General features: G+C 43.3%; 1 protein-coding gene across 1 annotated transcript; it reads left to right on the plus strand.

Moving 5' to 3' along the window:
- The first annotated feature begins 23 nt into the window (after window positions 1-23).
- Window positions 24-19,371, plus strand: TMEM169 (transmembrane protein 169). Its single transcript, XM_074910846.1, has 3 exons — window positions 24-150; window positions 11,626-12,060; window positions 13,480-19,371. Exons 2-3 carry the CDS (start codon window positions 11,757-11,759, stop codon window positions 14,100-14,102), a joined length of 927 nt encoding a protein of 308 aa, XP_074766947.1. The 5' UTR covers window positions 24-150; window positions 11,626-11,756; the 3' UTR covers window positions 14,103-19,371.
- Window positions 19,372-19,864: the final 493 nt, after the last annotated feature.

Raw genomic sequence — 19,864 nt, forward strand, 5'->3', positions numbered from 1 at the left:
CCCGCGCCGGGCTCAGCGCCGCGGACGGCGAGCGGGCGGGAGGCGGCGGAGCGGTGCCGGCCGTGCCCGGGGCCCCGGCGAGCCGGGTCGGTCCTGCGGCACGGCGCAGCGCGGTACCGGGGCCCCGCGGGCGGAGCCGGTGGGCGGCAGGTAAGGGGGGCGGTTATCCAGGGGTCGGTAACGCCCGGGTCTGTCCCCGCGGTGCAGAGACCGATGGCCGCACGTTCAGCGCCTGGGAGGGTCGGCTCCTCAGGGAGCACTGGTGCTTCGGGGTCGCCTCTACCGGCTGGAGCCTCGCAGCACACCCACCGAGCCCGCATCCGTGGCCTTTAAAGGGAGGGGATTTCGTATTTTTCCGTACCGTTTCGGGTCACCTTCCACAGCGAGGCGGGAAGACACCCGCAGGAGCGTGGGGTGTGGAGCCCCGGCCAGCAGAAGTCGGTGTACGGCTCTGAAGGGCTCATAAATAGCAGAGGAAGCTGCCGGTTGTCTCCTGCCAGGGACCCGCGGACGGAGGATCCTCTCTCCAGGCATGGACTTTGTTGGGAAGAGGCCGTGAAGGCTGAGGTGATACCATTTACCGTGCCCCTAACATAGCCATTTTGTGCTAAAATGCCTTTATGATGTGGTTTGTTGTTTTTTTTTTTTTAAACTTAAAACTACCCTCAATAAGTTCAGTATTAATTATTCAGTTGACACGGAGGGCAGCCAACATTATTTTTCTTTCTATCCCCCGGTGAAGTGACAGAGCATCTTTGTCCGTTGCAGGTGATTTTAACCAGCACTGATGTGCCCAGGAGCATGTGTGTGCATGTTCAGTATCTTTCCAGGCATCTCCTCTGTCCTTTTCAATAGAAGAGATGTTTGAAAGTATATCTCAATTTTCTCCTGTTATTTTTGCAGGGAAGATGGCTAATGTGAGAAGAGTGAGAAAAAAACCCCTAAAAATAGACACATAAAATGGGAGAATCATTGAGACTGTTTTGGTTTTCTCATTTGTTAAATGGATTTTATTTTTTTTTTCCCAAAACATGTTCCAAGGCTTGTCAGAGACAACGGTAAGATGACATCTTTACCTTGAAGTTCAGTGTATTTCAAAGGAAGCTGTATACCCTCCTTTAAGTGTAAGAAAGGGGAGGCAAGGAGAGGTTAACAGCAACTCATTCAGCAAAGGGTGACAAGACAGAAATGGAGTTCTGCATGGTGACTTAGGCCAGTGAGGCAACCATTACACAAAGTTGTCTTCTGGGTTGGTTAATGTTTGCAGAATACTTTAATATTTTAAAGTACAATATTACTTTCTGGAGGCAAAGCGTGAAGCACTGTAAGTGACACTGTGATAATTTATTTTTTCCCCCTTTAATTATCTTCCACAGTCTGTGGACTCCACAGATCCCTGTTAACTGTTTCTGGCTGCCCTATAGATCTTAGGCAGGCTGCATCAGAGCAATCATTAATTAATCTCAGGGAGAAGCACATGTGTGCTAGTGAACTAGATCTTCATATTCCAACCTGTGTGCCATCCCAACTGAGCTGCAGGCCACCAAGGAAAATCCAGTGGGCCTCTGCTCATTTCAGTGCTCTTCCTGGTGAGCACTATCAAATGATTTTTCTTCTCTATCTGGATAAATTGCTTGATATTTGGAATTTCTCAGTAGCCACAGAAATGCCAGAAATATGGGGCTGAACATACATGAGTTAAGGTTCTGTGAGTGATAGGTGGGAGGAGAAAGCAAAAAACCATAAAGACTGAGAGTAAGGAGATGAGAAAAGCAGACATCCGTTCCTTGGCATCCAATGGAGGGTAGCCCCTTCTGGTACAAAATCTATCAATAAAGAACAGAGCTAACCAGTGCTCACAGATGTTTTCAGCAAGGCAGTGGCTTCTATTCACTGTCATGTGGGTTGCCTTTGAGCTAAGGATTCAAAGCGTACCTTTGTGTGAATCAATTTTACTTCAGTGGTTGAAATTTAAAATTATTTAAGCTGAAAAGAAGAAAATCTTACTAACTAAAATCAATTTTAATCTTCTCCTCCACTTGCACTTTCTTACTTGCAAAGGAATGTTCATTTTCTTTTATTGGTAGCATTAAAACATGTTGGTCTGTCACTACATGCAGTCATAGTGGTAAATTCAGTAAGCAGAAGGCTCTTTTTACCTATTTATGTTATTCTATAAACTTAACGTTCAGATTCTCAGGTTTTGTGTGTTAGGAAGTAGTGTCTGATTAGACAGCTGCTTTTTTTAATATTTTTTTTTTTCAGTATGTGTCAGCTTGCATTTGGAAGAAAATAAATCTGCATTTAAAGCCTCGGAGTCTTCACTTGCATTTTTTGAAGTTAAAAAACATCTATTTTGTTTTTCCTTGGTATATCTATCACTCAAAACACTAACCATTCAAAAATCAAAATGACACATTAAGGAAAAAAAATTAATAGTTTTTTTCCAGTTGTCAGCTCATTCAGAGTTGTGGGATTAGCACATGTCCTTCTTCAACATCTACTTTTTCCTCTTCGATCTATAAATAATGAACTAGATTTCCTGTTTTCCTAACTCCCAGATTGTGTCTTGGCTTTGTATGAGCTAGTTCAATTTGTTGAGATGAATAGGAAACTGCGTTTTCAGAAATGATACTGATGAATAGGAAACTCTGCTACTTCTGTCAAAAGCTGATTTTGTGCTTTGCCAGCCTATGGCTCAGCTATTCAGCTGATGACATCTGCCAGTCTAGTATGCTGCCATGCTTTAAAAATCCTGGCGATGTTATGTACTACCTTAATAATTCCTTATAGCCTCTGTACTCCCAGCGTCTGTGCCCTCCCATAGCTCATAATCTCTGTTGGCAAGGGGAAAGATCTCGGAGTTGTTAAAATACCAACTTGATGTGAGAAAACAGGAGATCCAAACCCCAGGAGAGGTATCCATGCGGCCAGCAGTCTCACAAGGAGGTGAGAGCAGAGGTGATTTAATGAAAAGCATCTCAGTGCCAGAAATAAAACTTTAAGGTCAAAGACGATTTCCAACAGAGGGTTTCTGCTAGTTAGTTTTCAGAAAAAGCAGGCTCCAGCAGCCTCTGCTTTCCCAGAACCCCTCTCTTATGGATGCCCCAGGTTCATATATTTCTTATCCTGGAATACCAAATTACAGTAAGTTTAATAACAATAATTTCTCCCCCTCCCCCTTACTACAAAAATGCCTGGATTAAGCCAAAACCAAATGAAAACCAGTGTGAGTTTCCTTACTTCTCTGTACATTTTTTGGAATTATGCAAAAGGCCTCTCTGGAAATCCCTACTACTTTCACCTCCTGTCTGTGCATTCTCTCCTGTTTTTTCTTTCATCATCTCTCACTGGCAAGTGAGAGCCTTTCTGTTTCATGGCTTCTGGTTTCCATGTCACAATGTGTCTTGGCCAGCCCCAGCTGATGGTCAGGCTCTGGTCGATTCATCTCTAAGGACTTGCCCTCTGGAAAGGTACTTTTCTCTCAGTGGTATCTTGGGGATTTCAGTTTAATGAGGAGATAATCAGGGTTTTACAACCTTTCATCATTACCCCTAGGAGTTTCATTTCAGTGATTAAAAAATATACAGGAGATATTGAAGACAGACACCCCACTCAAAGCAGAGTTCATAGTGGTGCAAGATGCAGAGTATCAGCACCAATCAGTTTTAAACTGGTATGTAGACAGATTTTTCTAAATAATCACACAACCCACTAATACCGTACTAATGATACTGAAGCATTCACTTGTCCGCAATTGAAAATGATGCATTTTTAATACCCTGGCATCACTGCACTTGTCTCTGCACTTGTATCCAATCAAGAGTCCCCTGAGCCAGCTAATTCCTGCTGCTGAAGATACTGTCTAAATATCTTAGATTATATTTACTGTGCAATGCATTAAGCAATCCTGGATCACTCCCATGGGAATCTTCCAGTTCTCTGTCGGTGCACTTTGGCTCTTCAGCAACTCCTGGGCTGCAGCCAGGTGTAACTTTGAGAAAGCTCTGATGTGAAGTCGCCAAATATCTTGCCTAAATCAGAACCACGGGGTGTACTTTGGTGTTGGTATTTTTCAGATAATCCTTTCCAAACTGGATTTACAATTGACTGTGTTTTCCATTGGACTGCATGGCTGCAACTTCTTGCTCTCTAATTGCAGATATTTCTATGTGTGGTCTCTCCTCATTTTGTCAGAGCGAAGCACTGGGGTGCTTGATCTTGCCGGCACAAAGCAGGGCAGGAAAGGAGAGGAGACCAAGAGAGGGATCTTCTGAGTGGAAAGGGAAAGAAAAAGAGCTCGAGTTACCAACACAGGGTCCTAGTTTTTAGTTATTGTAAAGGTCAGGCAAGAGTCCAAGATGCATTAAAACATTCTGGTGAGGCCACTGCATGATTTCCTAAGGAAAAGAAATGGGAGTCTTGTAATCCTTCACTGAAATAACCACCTGCCAGCCAGCTCTCTAGCTATCTAGGACTTCTGTGTCTTGTGTTATTATGAGTGCTTCACACCCACCACTGGTGCTTCGTGGCTCTGCAGTCTTCAGACATAGCAACTCCCAGTGTTTCTTACTTGCACGTGTGTTTGTGCATACACTGTGCAGAGGTGTTTGAACTCTGCAAAGTAGATTGCGGGGCTCAAAACTCTGTTTTCATGTACTACATGCTTGTTCTGTTGTTACTGTCTTCTAGGCATCTGCTTGGATGCCTAGAGAAGGCACAACACCGGTTTGATGTGTGGAGCAATCTGCTAGTGTATCTTCCATTCCCATTTAATGCTTCAAACTGAGAATGAATCAGGATACCAATAAAAATAGATGCTGCACTTGATCCCAGCCTAAGGCCACTGCTGTGGAGGCGGGATGCTGGGCTCAAGTTGGTGGGACTGACTTCATTTGGCTGTTCCTATGGTACAGTGTAATCCATCAGTGACCTGGTGGATGGGGTGGGAATTACAGTGGGCACCTGCTGTTTCAGGGTGCAGGATGGCCTGCTTTGGCAAATGCAGAAGTGAGGGCTAGAGCAGGGGAACAGAGAGAGCATGTCTCCACTTTATTGAGATTTTTCTCCTACAAGATTTAGGGACTTCTATTGAGTTTATTCAAGATTCATATCTAAACCACTTGGTTTGCTTTGAAGATTTCAAATCAAGCTCCATTTTCAACTCATTCTTCTTTTAAAACCTTGGTTCTCTTTAAACGCCAATGTGTATGTGCCATTCATTCACATTTTTAGCCTAGTATAATAAACATAAAGAAACAGATCTCATCCCTGTGGAGGCAGTGGGAAGCTTTGAGTCCTTTGTCTCAATTTGTCTTCTATCAGTCTGGACAAAGAAGTGAGGAGACAAGGGTAAGACAGCACTTCAGGCTTTTGCTTTAAAAAAAGGTAATCAGTACAGTTCAGGGATTTTGAAAAAGTCAGTATGCAAGAAAATCAATTAGGCATTTCATTTAGTATAAAATAAAAATGCTCAGCTATTCTTGTATGCTGTTTTCCAGCCTTCAGTAATACTGATGTACATAGCAGTTATTATTGTGTGACCTTTGCAAAAGTTATGGAACAGCAGAGGAAAATAAAAAGAACTGATTCATATAACAGATACTCTGTAAAATGTCCTTGACTTTAAAAAAAATCCTTTGAAAATGGCATCCAGAAATGATTTAGTGATACTTCATAACACCTCTCTCTGCTACCTTTTTTTTGTGGTTTTGGCTGTATCCGTAGTATACAGTCAGCAAGCATTTGAGTGTCTCACAAAAGGACAGCAGGGAGAACAAGGGGCCTGAACCACCCAGCATGGCACTGAGAGCCAGCAAGCCTTAGCCCACACCCAAACAAGTCTAGTCTTGCTGCAGCTTCAGCTTCAGTGATGGTCAGCCCGTGCTGGCCGACACAGGTCCGGCTCATCGTGCCAGCGGGATTGGTCCAGAAGCTGCTCAGCAGTGTCGGGCAGTGCTGGCACTAGTGTCACCTGCCAACAGGTGGGACCTGTTGTGCCAGTGATAAATTGGAAGGTCTTTTGGCGCTTGCCTGCAGAGATTGTGTTGCTTGCCCACTCCTACCTTTGCTTTTAGCTTGAGATTTTGGCACCCTCTGCTCCTGAGGGAAAGACATGGGGCTGAGAGTTTTTGGTAGCATGACTTATCTTACTGCATTATCCCCTCTGCTCTGGGGCTCAGTGCCATCTCTGGTTTGGGCAGCCCAGCTTGAGGTCTGTTCCTGCTCAGATGCAGACCCAGAACATGGTCATTTTTCTTGTCTCTCTCTCCAGGAAATGAAAGGGCCTTGAAGCTTGTGTATTAAGAGTGGGGGGAAAGACGGGTGTGATCTATGAGCTTTGTCCTACCTTGCTGGGATGGCACAGGCGGATGTTTCTCTTTGTGCCTCATGCTATTGTTATACACTTAATGCTGCCATGCAATGGCCCACTGTCATGAGGGGTACTTTTTCTCCCCTTCCTTAGACATTCTATCCTCTAGGGGTAGCTTCATAGTGAACCTGATGAGGGAATCCATCTAGCTGAAAATACATTTTATTTTCTTTTAAAATGCAAAAGGGTTATTTTCAGCGAGATAAAAACCCCTGTCAAGCTCACTGCAAGCTGCACAGATGCTCGTACTGATAGGGAGGGGCTGTTCTTGCCTTGCCTTCTAAATTGTCATTCATCACAGCTTTGAGTATTTGCTAGATTCAAGCAACTGTGTAATCTAGTTTGAGCTATTTCACCATGAAATGGAGACAGACACTCTCCTCTGTTTCAGCAGGGTATGGTGAGGATGCATATGTGAAAGATCATGTGGAGTCATTTAGGTATTTAAAACAGATCCAAAGTTGTTGAGGGAGCCCTAGATTTTGTCCCTCTCCCAGCATAAGGTCTGAATTAAATATGCTTTTTTACAGAGGTCTTGCCACATGTTTTTGTAGTGTCTGGGACTGCATGTCCTGCATTAGACCAGTGGGTTTTGTCATAACACGATTGACTGACAACAGACAGATCTGCCCTGAACAGCTGAATGCATCTGATACCATCTATTTTTCATGTGTGCAACCTGCCAGCAGATAACCCCTTCAAAAACACTAGGGATTGGAAATAATCCTTTGGGTAACATGCATCCTCAGAAACTTGCACATGCACAAAATCAGAGGCAGGGTTGGGTGGAGAAGGGACTGGGGATGGAGAGGCTATGGAGTAAAAAGGAACAGGCAAAGGAGGATCTGCAGCTGGGGAGCTCTCTCTCAAGGTGTGTCTCTGGGGTAAATTTCCCCTTATGTCTTCCTGATCCTGGGTTACTCACAGTGCTTCTAAAGCACAGGTTGTTTTTTTGCTTTTGCGGATGTGACTGAAGATACAGTGCCAGTTCTTCTTATGTGTTGTACAATTTATGTGACTACAAAAATAAAAATTGATGCTCCTTACTGCTTACCGTCTATTTCTCCCTCTCATGTCAGCTCTGAGCTGTCATAAAAAGGTTACTTGTGCTGCAGCAGGGATTTAAGATCAAGGATTTTATTAGCTTGCAGGAAGGCTCTTCCTTCCTGTCTGCATTCAAACCGGATAATTTCTCATTCTCAGATCAAGCCCTGAAAACCAATGGAAAAAAATTCCTTTGACCTAAATGGTGCAAGGCCAAGCTTTTGGGCTCCTGCTTTTTGTGTCAAATACTTATACTGTCATGGGAAGCATAAGCAGCAGTGGCTTTCCTGCATAGTAACAGAAGACTGTGCTTCTAAAAATTCCTCTACAGAGTGTTTTTGCAGAGCCGCCTCCCCAGGGTTCTCCATCTGTTTTCACACGGAGATTAATAACAAATTGTTTGGCTAATAAACTGCTCCCTGCTATCTCTGAAATTTGGTCATTTCTTTTCCTTCCCTCCCATGGACAGTTATTAGATTCTTGTCTGCCCCTGTGCTCCCACTTGGGAGACATCACTAATATTAGATGCACAACAATTGTCATGCTTCAGCTCCACAGCAAGGCTTTTAAGGGGTGAAGATCTCAGTGTATGGCTGAAAGAGTTGGTCCTGTGGACAGCTGTGTAGTGCTGAGGGCTGGCCTTGTTCTTACAAGACGTAAAGAAAAGGAAGAGAGAAAAAACAAGCTTTGTGTACACTACCGTGATTTCTGCAAGAGCCTGTTTTTCAGAACTACAGAGAAAATATTCCCAGAAAAAATGGGACTGAAGTGTGAACCTGTTTGATTCACCAGCATCCCTGTGGGATGTGGGGCTGATGGTGGTGTTTCAAAGTGCTCTGTTCAGAAGGTTTGGACCAGGTGGCAGAGGGTGTCCCAGCTGTTCCATTGGCAGAAACAAATGAGAGAAGAATAAACATCTACTGTGAAAAGATTGGAAGGGATTTTTGTGATCTTTCAACCTGACAGCTCCATAATACAAGCCACAGGACTTGCCCACATTAGCACCTCTTTTGGTCAAGTACTGGTGACCAAACTGCTGCCAAGATACCCAGTCCAGATTTGGAAGTTTCCAGTGATGCGACAACTCTCCACAGCCCTCAGTGATGTATATCAAGTGACGCCTACCCACTTTGTTAAAACACCTACCTTACATCTGCCTGTATTTGTATCTTTCAGCTTTTTACCTTGCTGCATCCTCCTCTGCTGGATCAGAGGGATCTCCTTCACCATGTTTTTGTTTCTGGTGTAGACTGACTTCAGATTTTAATTCCTTGTGCTTTAAACAGAATAATCTGGGCTCCTTCACTTCCTTGTCCCAAGGGCTCTGACCCAGCCACAGCAATGGCACTTCTTAGGGGCCCCCATTGCCCATTCCCTCCCCTCTTCTCAGCTCAGGAGCAAGAGAGGAAGCAACTGAGCTGCCACCCCTTGATAACTCTGCTGTTTCTTTCTAATTCACAGTGGCAGTAGCTGCTGTAGTTGGGGGGTGGGAATGTCAGACATAGCAAAATAACTAAAGGATCATAGGCGTCTTCTGGTCATCAGCACCCCACCTGACTGGTGAGCACAAGAACTGGACACAGATTTCCAGTGCCTATCTGTGACGGATTCAAAAGTTACATCACCTTGCTCCTCCTTGCATAGTCAAGGTTGACATAGTCCTTTAGGCTTTGGCATCACACCGAGAACTGACGTTAGCTTATCATCTACTTTGAGTTTAACCAAGGTCACAGCTGGATAAAGTTTAAGAAAGAAAACCACAACAACAAATCTTTGCCTGTAGCTTTGTGTTATTTTTAAAGGTTACTGGCAAGTCATCCCCTTTTCAAGGCAGTAGGACTGAGTGTGGAACTACAGCCAGGAACTTTGGGAATCTAATACTACATCAGATTCTCTGTCTCCAAACTTTTAGTAGATCATCCCAGCAGTGATGATTTTGGCTTCTCTGTGGCTCCAGGCCCGTTTCCTTCTCACCACCTCTGGGAGGGGAATCTCACTATTGTCTCAGGGGCTCATTAGGCTTCATCGAGTGATTTTAGGATTTCATAGATACAAAACATGAAGTTTTATTACTGATTCTCAGAGGAAAACATTAGAGCTTATTGTACCTCCTGGGTGAATTTACTACAAAAAGTGAGTTTATTCCACAGAATAAATTTATTTCACTTCCCCATAAAGGCATTTTTAAGAAACATTGAATGGAAGCTTACGTGATTTCCAATGGATATGAAGAGATCTCAGAGTCCTGCCAATGTTAACACATTAAGAGCCAAAGCTTGTTACTGGAGTTAAAAGGGAGAAGTGGAAAGCAAAGCATTCTTGTTTTTTCTCCATTCTCTGTTGAGGTTGGGCTTTGGAATGGGAGGAGAATGCACAGGCAATGATCTTGAACAATCCCCATATTGAACCATGCTTATTTGGTGCACCAGACTAGGGCGATCATCATCACTGCCCCTCTTTGTTCTTGTTTCCCATCATCAACAGTGGAATATTTATACTGAGTTGCTTCTATGTAGTTCTAAAGTGCAACTTGACACTGCAGTGAAGGGAGACTATTTGCATTAAATCGTGTATTTTACAGAGCTGTTTTCCAGTATGTCTGCAAATTTAGGCATACATTTTTGCATGGCAGGTGTAAACTGAGATGGCAATCTAAACAGCCTGTTCCCAGCCATTCTGCAGAGCTAGCCAAGATATTCCCTGTCTAGTGACTTAGAAGTAGTCCAACTTCTGAGGTATGCTGAACCTTGATTTTTAAAATTCCATTTCATGTACCTTCTGATCACCAGGGAAGATTTATTTTCAATAATGGAAAAAAAAATCTGAATTGTTGAGTTCTTCAAAGCCAAATAGAGCCAACTGGTCACAGTTTTAGGTGTTAAAGTGATACAGTTAAAAGTTGTGTGCTTGTGTGTGTGAGTGTACAATGCATAAATAATTGATCTAAAGTTCTGCAGAAAATTTCAGAGCAAACTAGCAAAATCTTATATCTGTGGGAAGACCAGGACCATACTGCCAAATATAAAAATGCTCAACTTTTTTCTAGCGTCTCTTCCATTAAAACAATTTCCCCAGCATTGTGTGGGCTCTAAATTATGATAACTCCGCTTCTTAGTTTCCTGTTAAAGAGATGACTCAGATACAACTAATTTATTGGTCATTTGCATTACTTTAAATGTTCATGTAAATGTTCAACAGAGCTCTTCAGAGTTGTTAAAATGTTAATGAGTGTACTCAGACTTGTACCTAAATACTTCATGAATACTTGGCATAGTCAGTTTCTTAAATGTTATGAAATATGAGAACCATTAATCTTGCATCTTTCACATTCATGGAGCAGGAATGGTCTACCTTGGTGTGTGTTTAATTATATGTTTTTTACTTAGGCAGCTTTCCCACAGCTAACAGTGTCACTTGATATTGTTGTTAATTTTGCTGGAATGAGGACTCAAAAACTGAGCCTTTATATTTGTTACAGAGATTTGTGAAGACTTGGGGTTTTTTCCCTGCAGAGTCAGAAGACTTTGCTGTGGTTTCCAATTCTCTCCCTCCCAGTGAAGTCATCTTAATAATAATTTTGCTTTAAATTCACTGTATATAGTGTATTTTTCAGGTTTGGCAGCACTACATAATGCTAAATTGGTAAGGTTTGAAGCATCATTCATTTTTAGATCATTAGATTACTTTTATATCCTTGAAATGGGCAGTAAATCAGAGGACACTCAAAATGAGAAAGGCTGGCACCAGTATAGCTGTTGTAATGCAGGATGAGCACAGTGCTCCTGCTGCAGTTGTCTCTCATCTAGGCCAGCCCCTTAAATCAGTCAACTTATTTTTCATCTGTGATTTCATTTTTTCATTCTCATGCATGTGGGCCAAAACTATTGTCTTTTGTTTGCTTTCAGCATTGCAGAGGAATGTTAAATTCACCCAGTAAGCTGTTCTTGTTTAATCTCTGCTTATAAATGCTAATACTCTTTCCTTTTCCAGTAGCTTTGGTTTGTTATATTTAAAATTGGAACCTGAGAATCAGGATTAGGTGATATTATGAAATATGTATCCATGTAATAAAATTGATGTTCAGGACAGTAATAGGATCTTCAGATGACATTTAAACCAGTTGGAAGTAACCCTTTATAGGAAAATTCTGGCAATTTTTTCTACTTGATGAGAAAAAGTCACTTTTTCAGCCTTCTCTCTTGTTTTAGGCTGGGAATGGAGTACATAGTGTGGATGTCAGCAGTGGGACATTTTACCAAAACAAAGCATCCATGGGACCATTGTCTAATCAATGACTTCTAAGTGCAGGAGCTGTTAGATTGGAAATAAATGCTACAAGATGCCAAGTGAAGTGCTTGAGAGCAGCAGTGGGATGGAAGAGACCGTGCAAAAAGAGAGCAAGTCTGGAAGCCAGAGCCCTCACCGTGGCTCCATGAGAAGGGCTGTGGCAACCACTGTCACCTTTGATGGGGAAGCCACTATGGACCGGAGGAAAAAGAAGAAGAAAGAGTCCCGTCCCGAGTCAATAATAGTCTATCGGTCAGAGAATGAGAATAAGGTGGAAGAAGAACAGGCAGATGAAGAAGGAGGGGAGAGGAGTTCTGAGGAAGGCTCCAAGTTTCTGGGTCAGTCCATGGCAGATGGTATGTATTCCTGGGAACACCCACTCTCCATAAACTTTTTTTGATGCCAGCATGAGCTAAGGTCCAACCCTCTCCAAGACTGCAGGCAAGGAGAGCTTGAATTCATACATGAAAACACTCTAAAATAAAAAGCATTACAGGCTGATTTGGGGTGTTTCCTGCAGTTCTTTGCAGAGGTTGGTTGTTGCCATACTCAGTTTTAAATGTATGTGCTGGTTAGGGTTGATCCAGAAAAATGTTCAGTATGTTTTAAGCTTGATGTTGTGATCAAGCCCCTGCCCATGCCTAAAACAACTGCCTGTTAAGTGAAAGGATGGAAGCAAATGGATTTAGTGGTTCTACCTATGATAGGGAGTTTTACTCATTATCTAGGATTTGCTTATGCCATTCTGTTTGCATATTCTCATCACAACAAAGTCATTGTGGGGCATCTTGGAGCCTCTTCCACTTTTGATGTCTGTCCTGGATACGCCTGCAGGGAAGAAGTGTGGGAAGCAGGTACTATGGCTAATCCTCTTCTGAGTCAGCAGTGCAGGCTGAGAGGGGCTTAAATATGAATGCATGCTCCTGGTCCATGAGCCACACCAAATTCCCCCATGATCTCAACCCCTATCCTCATCACTTATTCTGCTGCCTTCCTATTTTTGTGGGCCACTTCAAACTGGTCAGCCTCCTTTTAAGAGCCTTTGAAGACCTCCTTCCAAGCTTGTCAGAATTAAGACCAGGAGGAAGCATATTTTAGCCCCACGGAAGAGTTTATGGTCAGTACCACTGCAGGGACCACCCTAGATCAATGTCACTTGGAAGCTAAAGCAGTCTGTGACTTTAACACACATTCCAACACTTTCCAGTTTTGTGCCTTTGTTGATCCCTTAAAATGCAAATACAATTATATGAGAGTTTGTGGGTTTTTTCTAAACTCTGAAAATTAATTCGGATTGAGACACAGTGCAAATGTAAAGTGAAATATTAGCAATTCAAGTTTAACTCCATAACTTAGTCACATTTATCTAATTTGTCTAATTCACCCCAAGTGTCCACGCTGTTCGGGAATAAATCTGTAAGGGTACCAGAGAAAATAGGCATACTAATTTTGATCCAGTTATGCTGTCTCATCTCTTTCTCATATACTCCTGCAGCAATTTCCCTTCCCATATTGTCCGAAGTGCAGATACTGGAGTCTTCTCCCTTGTGATTTCTGTCATCTGAAATTCCTGTCTTCTCCCTCATTAGCTCTTCTTCCATTTTCTTCTGTGATAATCTTCTTTATACTGCATTGCTTCTTGCATTCCATGTTTTTTTAATTTAACTGGAACTCTGTATTAACTATCTAATTGTCTTTGGGAGTTTGGGGGATTGACACAAAATACACCATACAGAAAATAAATATAATGTAGATGAGTTTATCTGTGTTTGTAGGTGCCTGGAACATGCCTTTAGACAGCCGATATGTCACCTTGACTGGAACGATCACCAGAGGGAAGAAGAAGGGTCAGATGGTGGACATCCATGTCACACTAACAGACAAAGAACTGCAGGAACTGGCTAAGTCAAAGGAACCTCCTAAAGAGGACGTTCCTGAGAAGAAGAAGAAATGTGATGTTGGGCTGGACAGAGGACCCCACATCGTCCTCTGGACCATCATCTGCCTCCCCATCATTTTTGTAGTGTCCTTCGTGGTTTCATTCTACTATGGAACCATTACCTGGTACAACATCTTCTTGGTGTACAATGAAGAGAGGACCTTCTGGCACAAAATCACCTTTTGTCCCTTTTTGATCATCTTCTACCCAATTATAATTATGGTTCTGTCTTTTTCCCTAGGCCTGTACTCGGCTGTGGCCCAGGTAGCGTGGTCATTTGGGTACTGGTGGCATGCTGTCAGGGATATGGAAAAGGGCTTCTGTGGCTGGCTCTGCAGCAAGCTGGGTTTGGAAGATTGTTCTCCGTACAGCATTGTTGAGCTGCTAGATTCTGACAATCTCTCAGGTAGTCTCTCTGGCAAGAGCTCTGCGCAGGGGGTTGAGACCTCAGTAGTCTGAGCCTTTGTGCAGGCTGACTATTTTGGTCATATGTGAGTGGTTTTCACCTAGAAAATAACACACTGTTTTTTTATATATATATATATATTTAAACACAAACTTAATGAGTAAAATACTGGGCTGGGAGTGCTCTTTAAGTGTCACAGAATGCAAGTGTGTTAGCTTAATGTGGTCTGGGTGGGGAGGTGCATTGCTCTCCAAGGATTTGTCATCTGTTTTAGCTAGTTACAACTTCTGGGAATGGTAGAAAATCCAGGTATGTGGGGCTCAGGCTGTTTGTGAAGTGGCAAAGATACATGCTGAAAAGTCCACTTCTGTAAAGTTAAACTTCACTTTACAGGAATAGGACATAACAGTGACCTGTTGACCTAGTGAAAAGAAGTCTCTACTCGGGGGATAAACTTCAGGAGATAGGAACCCATTCAGAGGTGAAGGCTAAATTGCAAAATGTGTGATGTTCCTGCAGTTTTCATAGAAAGGGTCCTTTTCCAGTCCTTCCGACAAGTACAGCAAACTTTCCAGGTAGGCTAACTGCTTAGACACTGTCAGATTTTGACAAACAGACCACTGGAATAGTTGCACTCAGCCTTTCACTGGGAGAGGACAGCATAGCCTCCAACAAAGGCACATGAGCTCTACACTGACCTGAAACACACCCATGACATGATGGAAGAGTAGGGCTTGCTCTGTAATGCAGTGCATGAGGACCTGAGAGGCCTGTCACCAAGCTCCCTCAGGTGACTGTAGGTGCACAGATAGGTGCTTAGGACACACCTGCATTTGATCTCTTAATAGGTGCACTGCTAGGAAAGACTGGGCTACGGGAGTCATACACAGTATGCAGTGCAAACAGTTGCATTATAGGGAAGAAACACCTATTCTGAGGAAGGGTGATCATTTTACATATCACTGCAATGCAGGTGTGGACCAGCAGCACCTGTATGAGGGAGGTAGAGCTGAAGGTGCTTGGGATGGGAAAGCCTCACTGAAACATTCTGGGTTTTATGTTGCTCTTATGGAAGAGCTGCTGGATGTTCCCTTTCAGAATGGGAGCGTCCCTGAGCCCCTCCTTGTCTGTTACTGCCAGTGCAAACTGCATGAGTGCCTCAGCTCTGGAAATCTGTGTCCTACACACACGTTCTGGTTAATTATATGGAAGAGCAATGGATTATACATTCTCCTCCCCTCATGTCTCATTTTCATAACTGGTTTCCCTTCTTTTCAGACTTTGCATGGCATCTTAGTGGGCTCCCAGACCAGGCTGAGGTGGTCACCATAGGCTGGAGAAATTTTAATTGTCACTTTGAAAAAATGACTAGCAGAAAAGTTATTTTTCTTGATTAACTATTGGTGTTTTGACCTAAGGAAGACATGAGGTAAACGAGAGGTATAACGGACTCTAATGGGGACTGAATTGCTCGTCTGACACATGATTAATTTTCTAAGTGCTCTAGTTCAGCTGGTGCTGCTGGAAAATCTGGCTCAGCCCTAACCCAGAGGAGGGCACCATTTGCATGCGTATAGGTAGATAATTTGTAGCATGCAGTCAGTCAGGCTGCGCAGTCATTCATGTCTGTATAGGTGTTCCACTTCCCCAGCCTCCCTACCAGAGGGGGAGCTGCTCTAGTTTTAGGATGGTAAAGAGAAGCATTCAGAAGCTGCATTTCACAGGAACTAATGCTTTGTGTTGCATTTCAAGGATGAGCTCAAGACAACACTGACTGTTCTGGTTAGGACATCTGGAAACTGGTGATGTATAAACAAGTCTATCTGGTCTTCTAGGCCTGACACTGAGAAATAAGCAAAGTCCCTGCTGCTTCCTTGGTCTGTCCTCTTCTTGGAGGTCCAGCCAAAGCAGCTTTATAGTGCTGGCTTGAGGATTAACTGTGTGAATAGCGTACGAGCCAAATATCAAGAGCAGGCTTGGCCCCATGCTTTACTGACAAAGCAGTGGTGCTCCCTGGGCACAGGTACAGCCAGGCTGCATTTGCTGCTTCCTGATGCACAGCTTTCAGATTTTACTGGCTAAGTCTTTGAAGGCAATGACCAACTTCCAGCAAAAAATAAAATAAAATATACCCCAACCTGTGAGGCAATGGCAAGTAATTCAGTGGGGTTCAAAGAGGCAGACATATGGCTGGGACCAGTTCAAGCAATGAAATGCCTTTCATGGGACTATTTCAATCAGGGAGCTTGATATGCCTCAGAATTAATAGAGAAGCTGAGGATAAGTCATGCCAGTGCTGACTGTCTGTAGTGACCCAGCACAGCTACTCTGCTTAAATACCCCTCCACATGGAAATCGAAGGCTCCCACATGGCTGGAGGGTGGGAAAAAATGATGATTAACAAGCATTAATGGGAAGGAAGGCCCGCTGGCAAGTATTCTCACGCTTTGCCTAGAGGGACACTGCTGGCATGAAAGGAGTGGATTGTGTATCTTGGCCCCAACGTGCAGCAAACAAGTGGGTTTGGGGGAAGGATGGCTGGCAATTGTGCATTGCTGCAGAGGAAGAAAACCCAATTCAGCTGTCACTGCCAAAGAGCAGCTGTTCAAGCCTAGACGAAAGGCTGGGGTCAGTAGCACAAAGAGCCTTCAGCTTACGGAGGGCTTGAATGGTAAATGCTAGCTCATTACAGAATACAGCCATGTGAAATGTCTGCTGAGCTGCAGGATTTGCTTTCAGGATTGCAAACAGCCTGCCAGAGTGGAGACAAAACCAAATCTGTGCCTCTTACTGCTATGTAGACAGAAAGGAGCGTCAGAGAAATCGTAATACCCTCCCTCTGCCGTGGCAGCTACGCTTCTGGGTTTGGAGGCCACCTTTTTGGGGATACATCGTGTGTTTTCTACTTCTTTACACTTAACCAAGCTTGCCTCTGCTCCTGCTGAAGTCAGGGTGTTCTGCCATTGATTTTGGTGGGGGCTAGTTTAAGCTTGGGGTTAGTTTTGGTGCTATTTGTAAAAGTTTTATTCAAACTTTTCTCAAAACAACTCTGGATAGCTTTCTCTCTTACCCATTATCCCCTGGAGTAGTTTGCCTGCTACAAAATATATAATTACCAATTGTTGTAATAGGAAAAAGCACAAGTTTTTGTCTTTGTTCTACCTTTGCTTTCAGAAACTCACAAGTTATTTCTGCTTATGTGCCACTGTCAAACTGCAGGGAACTCCAGTTATTCTGATTGTTGAGTGTGTTTCTGGCTGGTCTAGTCTGGATGTTTTTGTTTAAGTAAAGATAGTGCATTTGCTGATTGTTATTTTTAACTGCATTCCCTTTTCCCATCCTTGCTGGCCTGGGTGGAGAATAAAGATGTATGTGGCTTTAGAAGAGTGTTCTCTCATGCTTCTGCTTGACTTTGTGTTAAAAACAGTGCTCTGGGATAGATACAGTCATTCTATGCTGATAATTGATTACAAGTCTTTGTCTTTGAAGACCCACTTTAAAGTGTGTCTGAAACGGTTCTGTTTTACCTGTTGTTAATATGTACCTCCCCAGAACTGCTATATATCTGGGCTGTGGGATCTTCTTTGTTTTTACTTCATAGCACACAAATGAAAACTTTCGATTTAATTTCACTTGTTGGGTATCTGTTTGGCTTTAGCCCCAAGGATCTGTAGGGAGGGACACACTTCCATACCAAAACAAGAAGTATATTTAACTCCACAAATATGGTCTGTGTGTCTGTGACTTGGAGCTGCTGTTTACAGCTGTACTGGGAAGATTTCTTACAACCCCTAAGTACTCCAGACATGTCTCTCATAAGTCAAAGGAGAATACACCAATACAGTTCTTCGAGGTGTCTAAATATTAAATGCCACACAGTCTTACTACAGTCAGGGCAAACACCTATTTGACATTTTCTTTCTTCTAAGAAGGAGCCATGGATCTCTGGATAACCCAAATGAAATTTCTAGCCAAGGGCTAGCACAGCTTCAGTGAAGCAGCTCTTCAAGCCAAAAGGCTACCTGCAGGTAACTTCCTCAAACTGGCAGTGCTGTGTCCACCACAACAGCTGGAAACACCAGGAAGGTGCTTTTGATGTGATGTCTGCTGCAAATATTGCCAAGGGAACAGGATTCCCTGCATGGCGAATGTATGTTGGGGGCTTCCCACCTCCAGTGAAGAACCTGGAGAAGGACACGCAGCTTCCTGGCATGGCAGGGTGGGATGGAGGTAGCGTGCCCAGCATTGGCCTTTGCAGTTCTCACCTTTGAGGTACAAGATAATAATTTTATAAGATAATGGTTAGCAGTGGAAGAGACTCCTGTTGAAGGCCTTTGCACCAGGCAAAAAACACCTGTGTGACTGCACCGTGTATTTTGCTAGGGGAAGAGAAGGTGCAAATTCCACCTGCTGACTTACCCACCCCATTCAGTTTCTTTGAGAACTGAAACAATCACAGCATAAGCTGTGCTTTTAATCACAGTCAGTCTCTTGAATTCACCCTTCTGATCCCTCAGGCCACCGCTTTGAATTCTGAGGATCCTGCAGTTCCTCCCTCAGACTATCAGCAGGGGCTGCTCTGTGGACCCCTGAGGCCACCCCCACAGATACCTTTTCGAAGCTGCAACCACTAGTTAAGAAAAACCACTCCAATCTGCTCTTGCACACTGAAGCATGCAATTACACTAGTGTTAAAGAGAGAAAATAAGGATGCACGGCCCACCTGCATGGTGATGGACACATTTTGATCAAAACTTATGCAAGTCCTTTTTGTCTCAGGCAGTGAATTACCTGTGGGACCAGTGTCCTCCTTGCTTCTTTCCAAAGACTTGTTGATGTGGAAGCAGTTAGATTAACATGGATTCATTTCTGAGTAGATTAGTCCATCCAAATATATTCACTGTGTGGAATTGAGAACTCAGAGAGAGAGAGAGGCTGAAGCAAATTCAGGGGGCTAATCCACTTGAAAATGCAACTTTCAATTATTTTGGAAAATTAGAAGGGACATCATGTTTGCTTGTCTTAACTACTAAAGCATGATTTCTCTTCCGACTGGCAGCCACTTAACGATGAGAGGGCTTGTGGTTGTGTGTTTGATCAGGGTAAATTGTCAAGGGGTTCAAAAAGCCCCCTAAACATCCTTTCACCTAAACAGGTGAAGTGTGACTGCATGTGATTAAGCAGCCCAGAGAAACGAGGCTTGAGGGGCTCTTAGGGATCCCCTTTGGTCAACCAGTTCCATTAACTTTGTCATCCTAATTTCTTGTCATTACATGGTAGATGAAGTCTGTCAGAATGTATTAAAATAAAAAGAATGCCTGAGTCAGGCCAAAAATGTGTTTGTTCTTGTGTTTAAAAAATGCCTGTGCTTTTAGCGTGCTAAAACATGAAAACTTCCTCCAGAAATAGAGCAGCTAAAATCTGCTGTGGTTTGTATCCATTGAAATTAGGTATGCCATGGATGAATTTGACCTGGAGCCCTCTTAATACCCAAAGTTTCTGCCCAGATGTGATCTCCCTACCTTAGGGCTCCTTTTCCCAACCATTTCTTCCAGCTGGAAATTTAACTTCACAAGAGAAAAAAGGATAACTACTGAATTTGATAGTATGTTCTGCCTGACAAAGAGGATAAAAACCCACCTCCCAGACAACATGCTCCCTCAGGGCTTGGTTTATTACAAGTTCTTTCATCAGTAATGTATATTAAGACCAATATATTTCAAGGTGCCTTTGACTGTCTTCATATGCATGCCAAATCCTTTCTGCTCCTACAGTGATAAGGTGAATCAATTATTTCTACTACAAAATACCAGCA

The sequence above is a fragment of the Athene noctua genome, chromosome 7, assembly GCF_965140245.1.
Source record: "Athene noctua chromosome 7, bAthNoc1.hap1.1, whole genome shotgun sequence".
Classification (NCBI taxonomy): domain Eukaryota; kingdom Metazoa; phylum Chordata; class Aves; order Strigiformes; family Strigidae; genus Athene; species Athene noctua.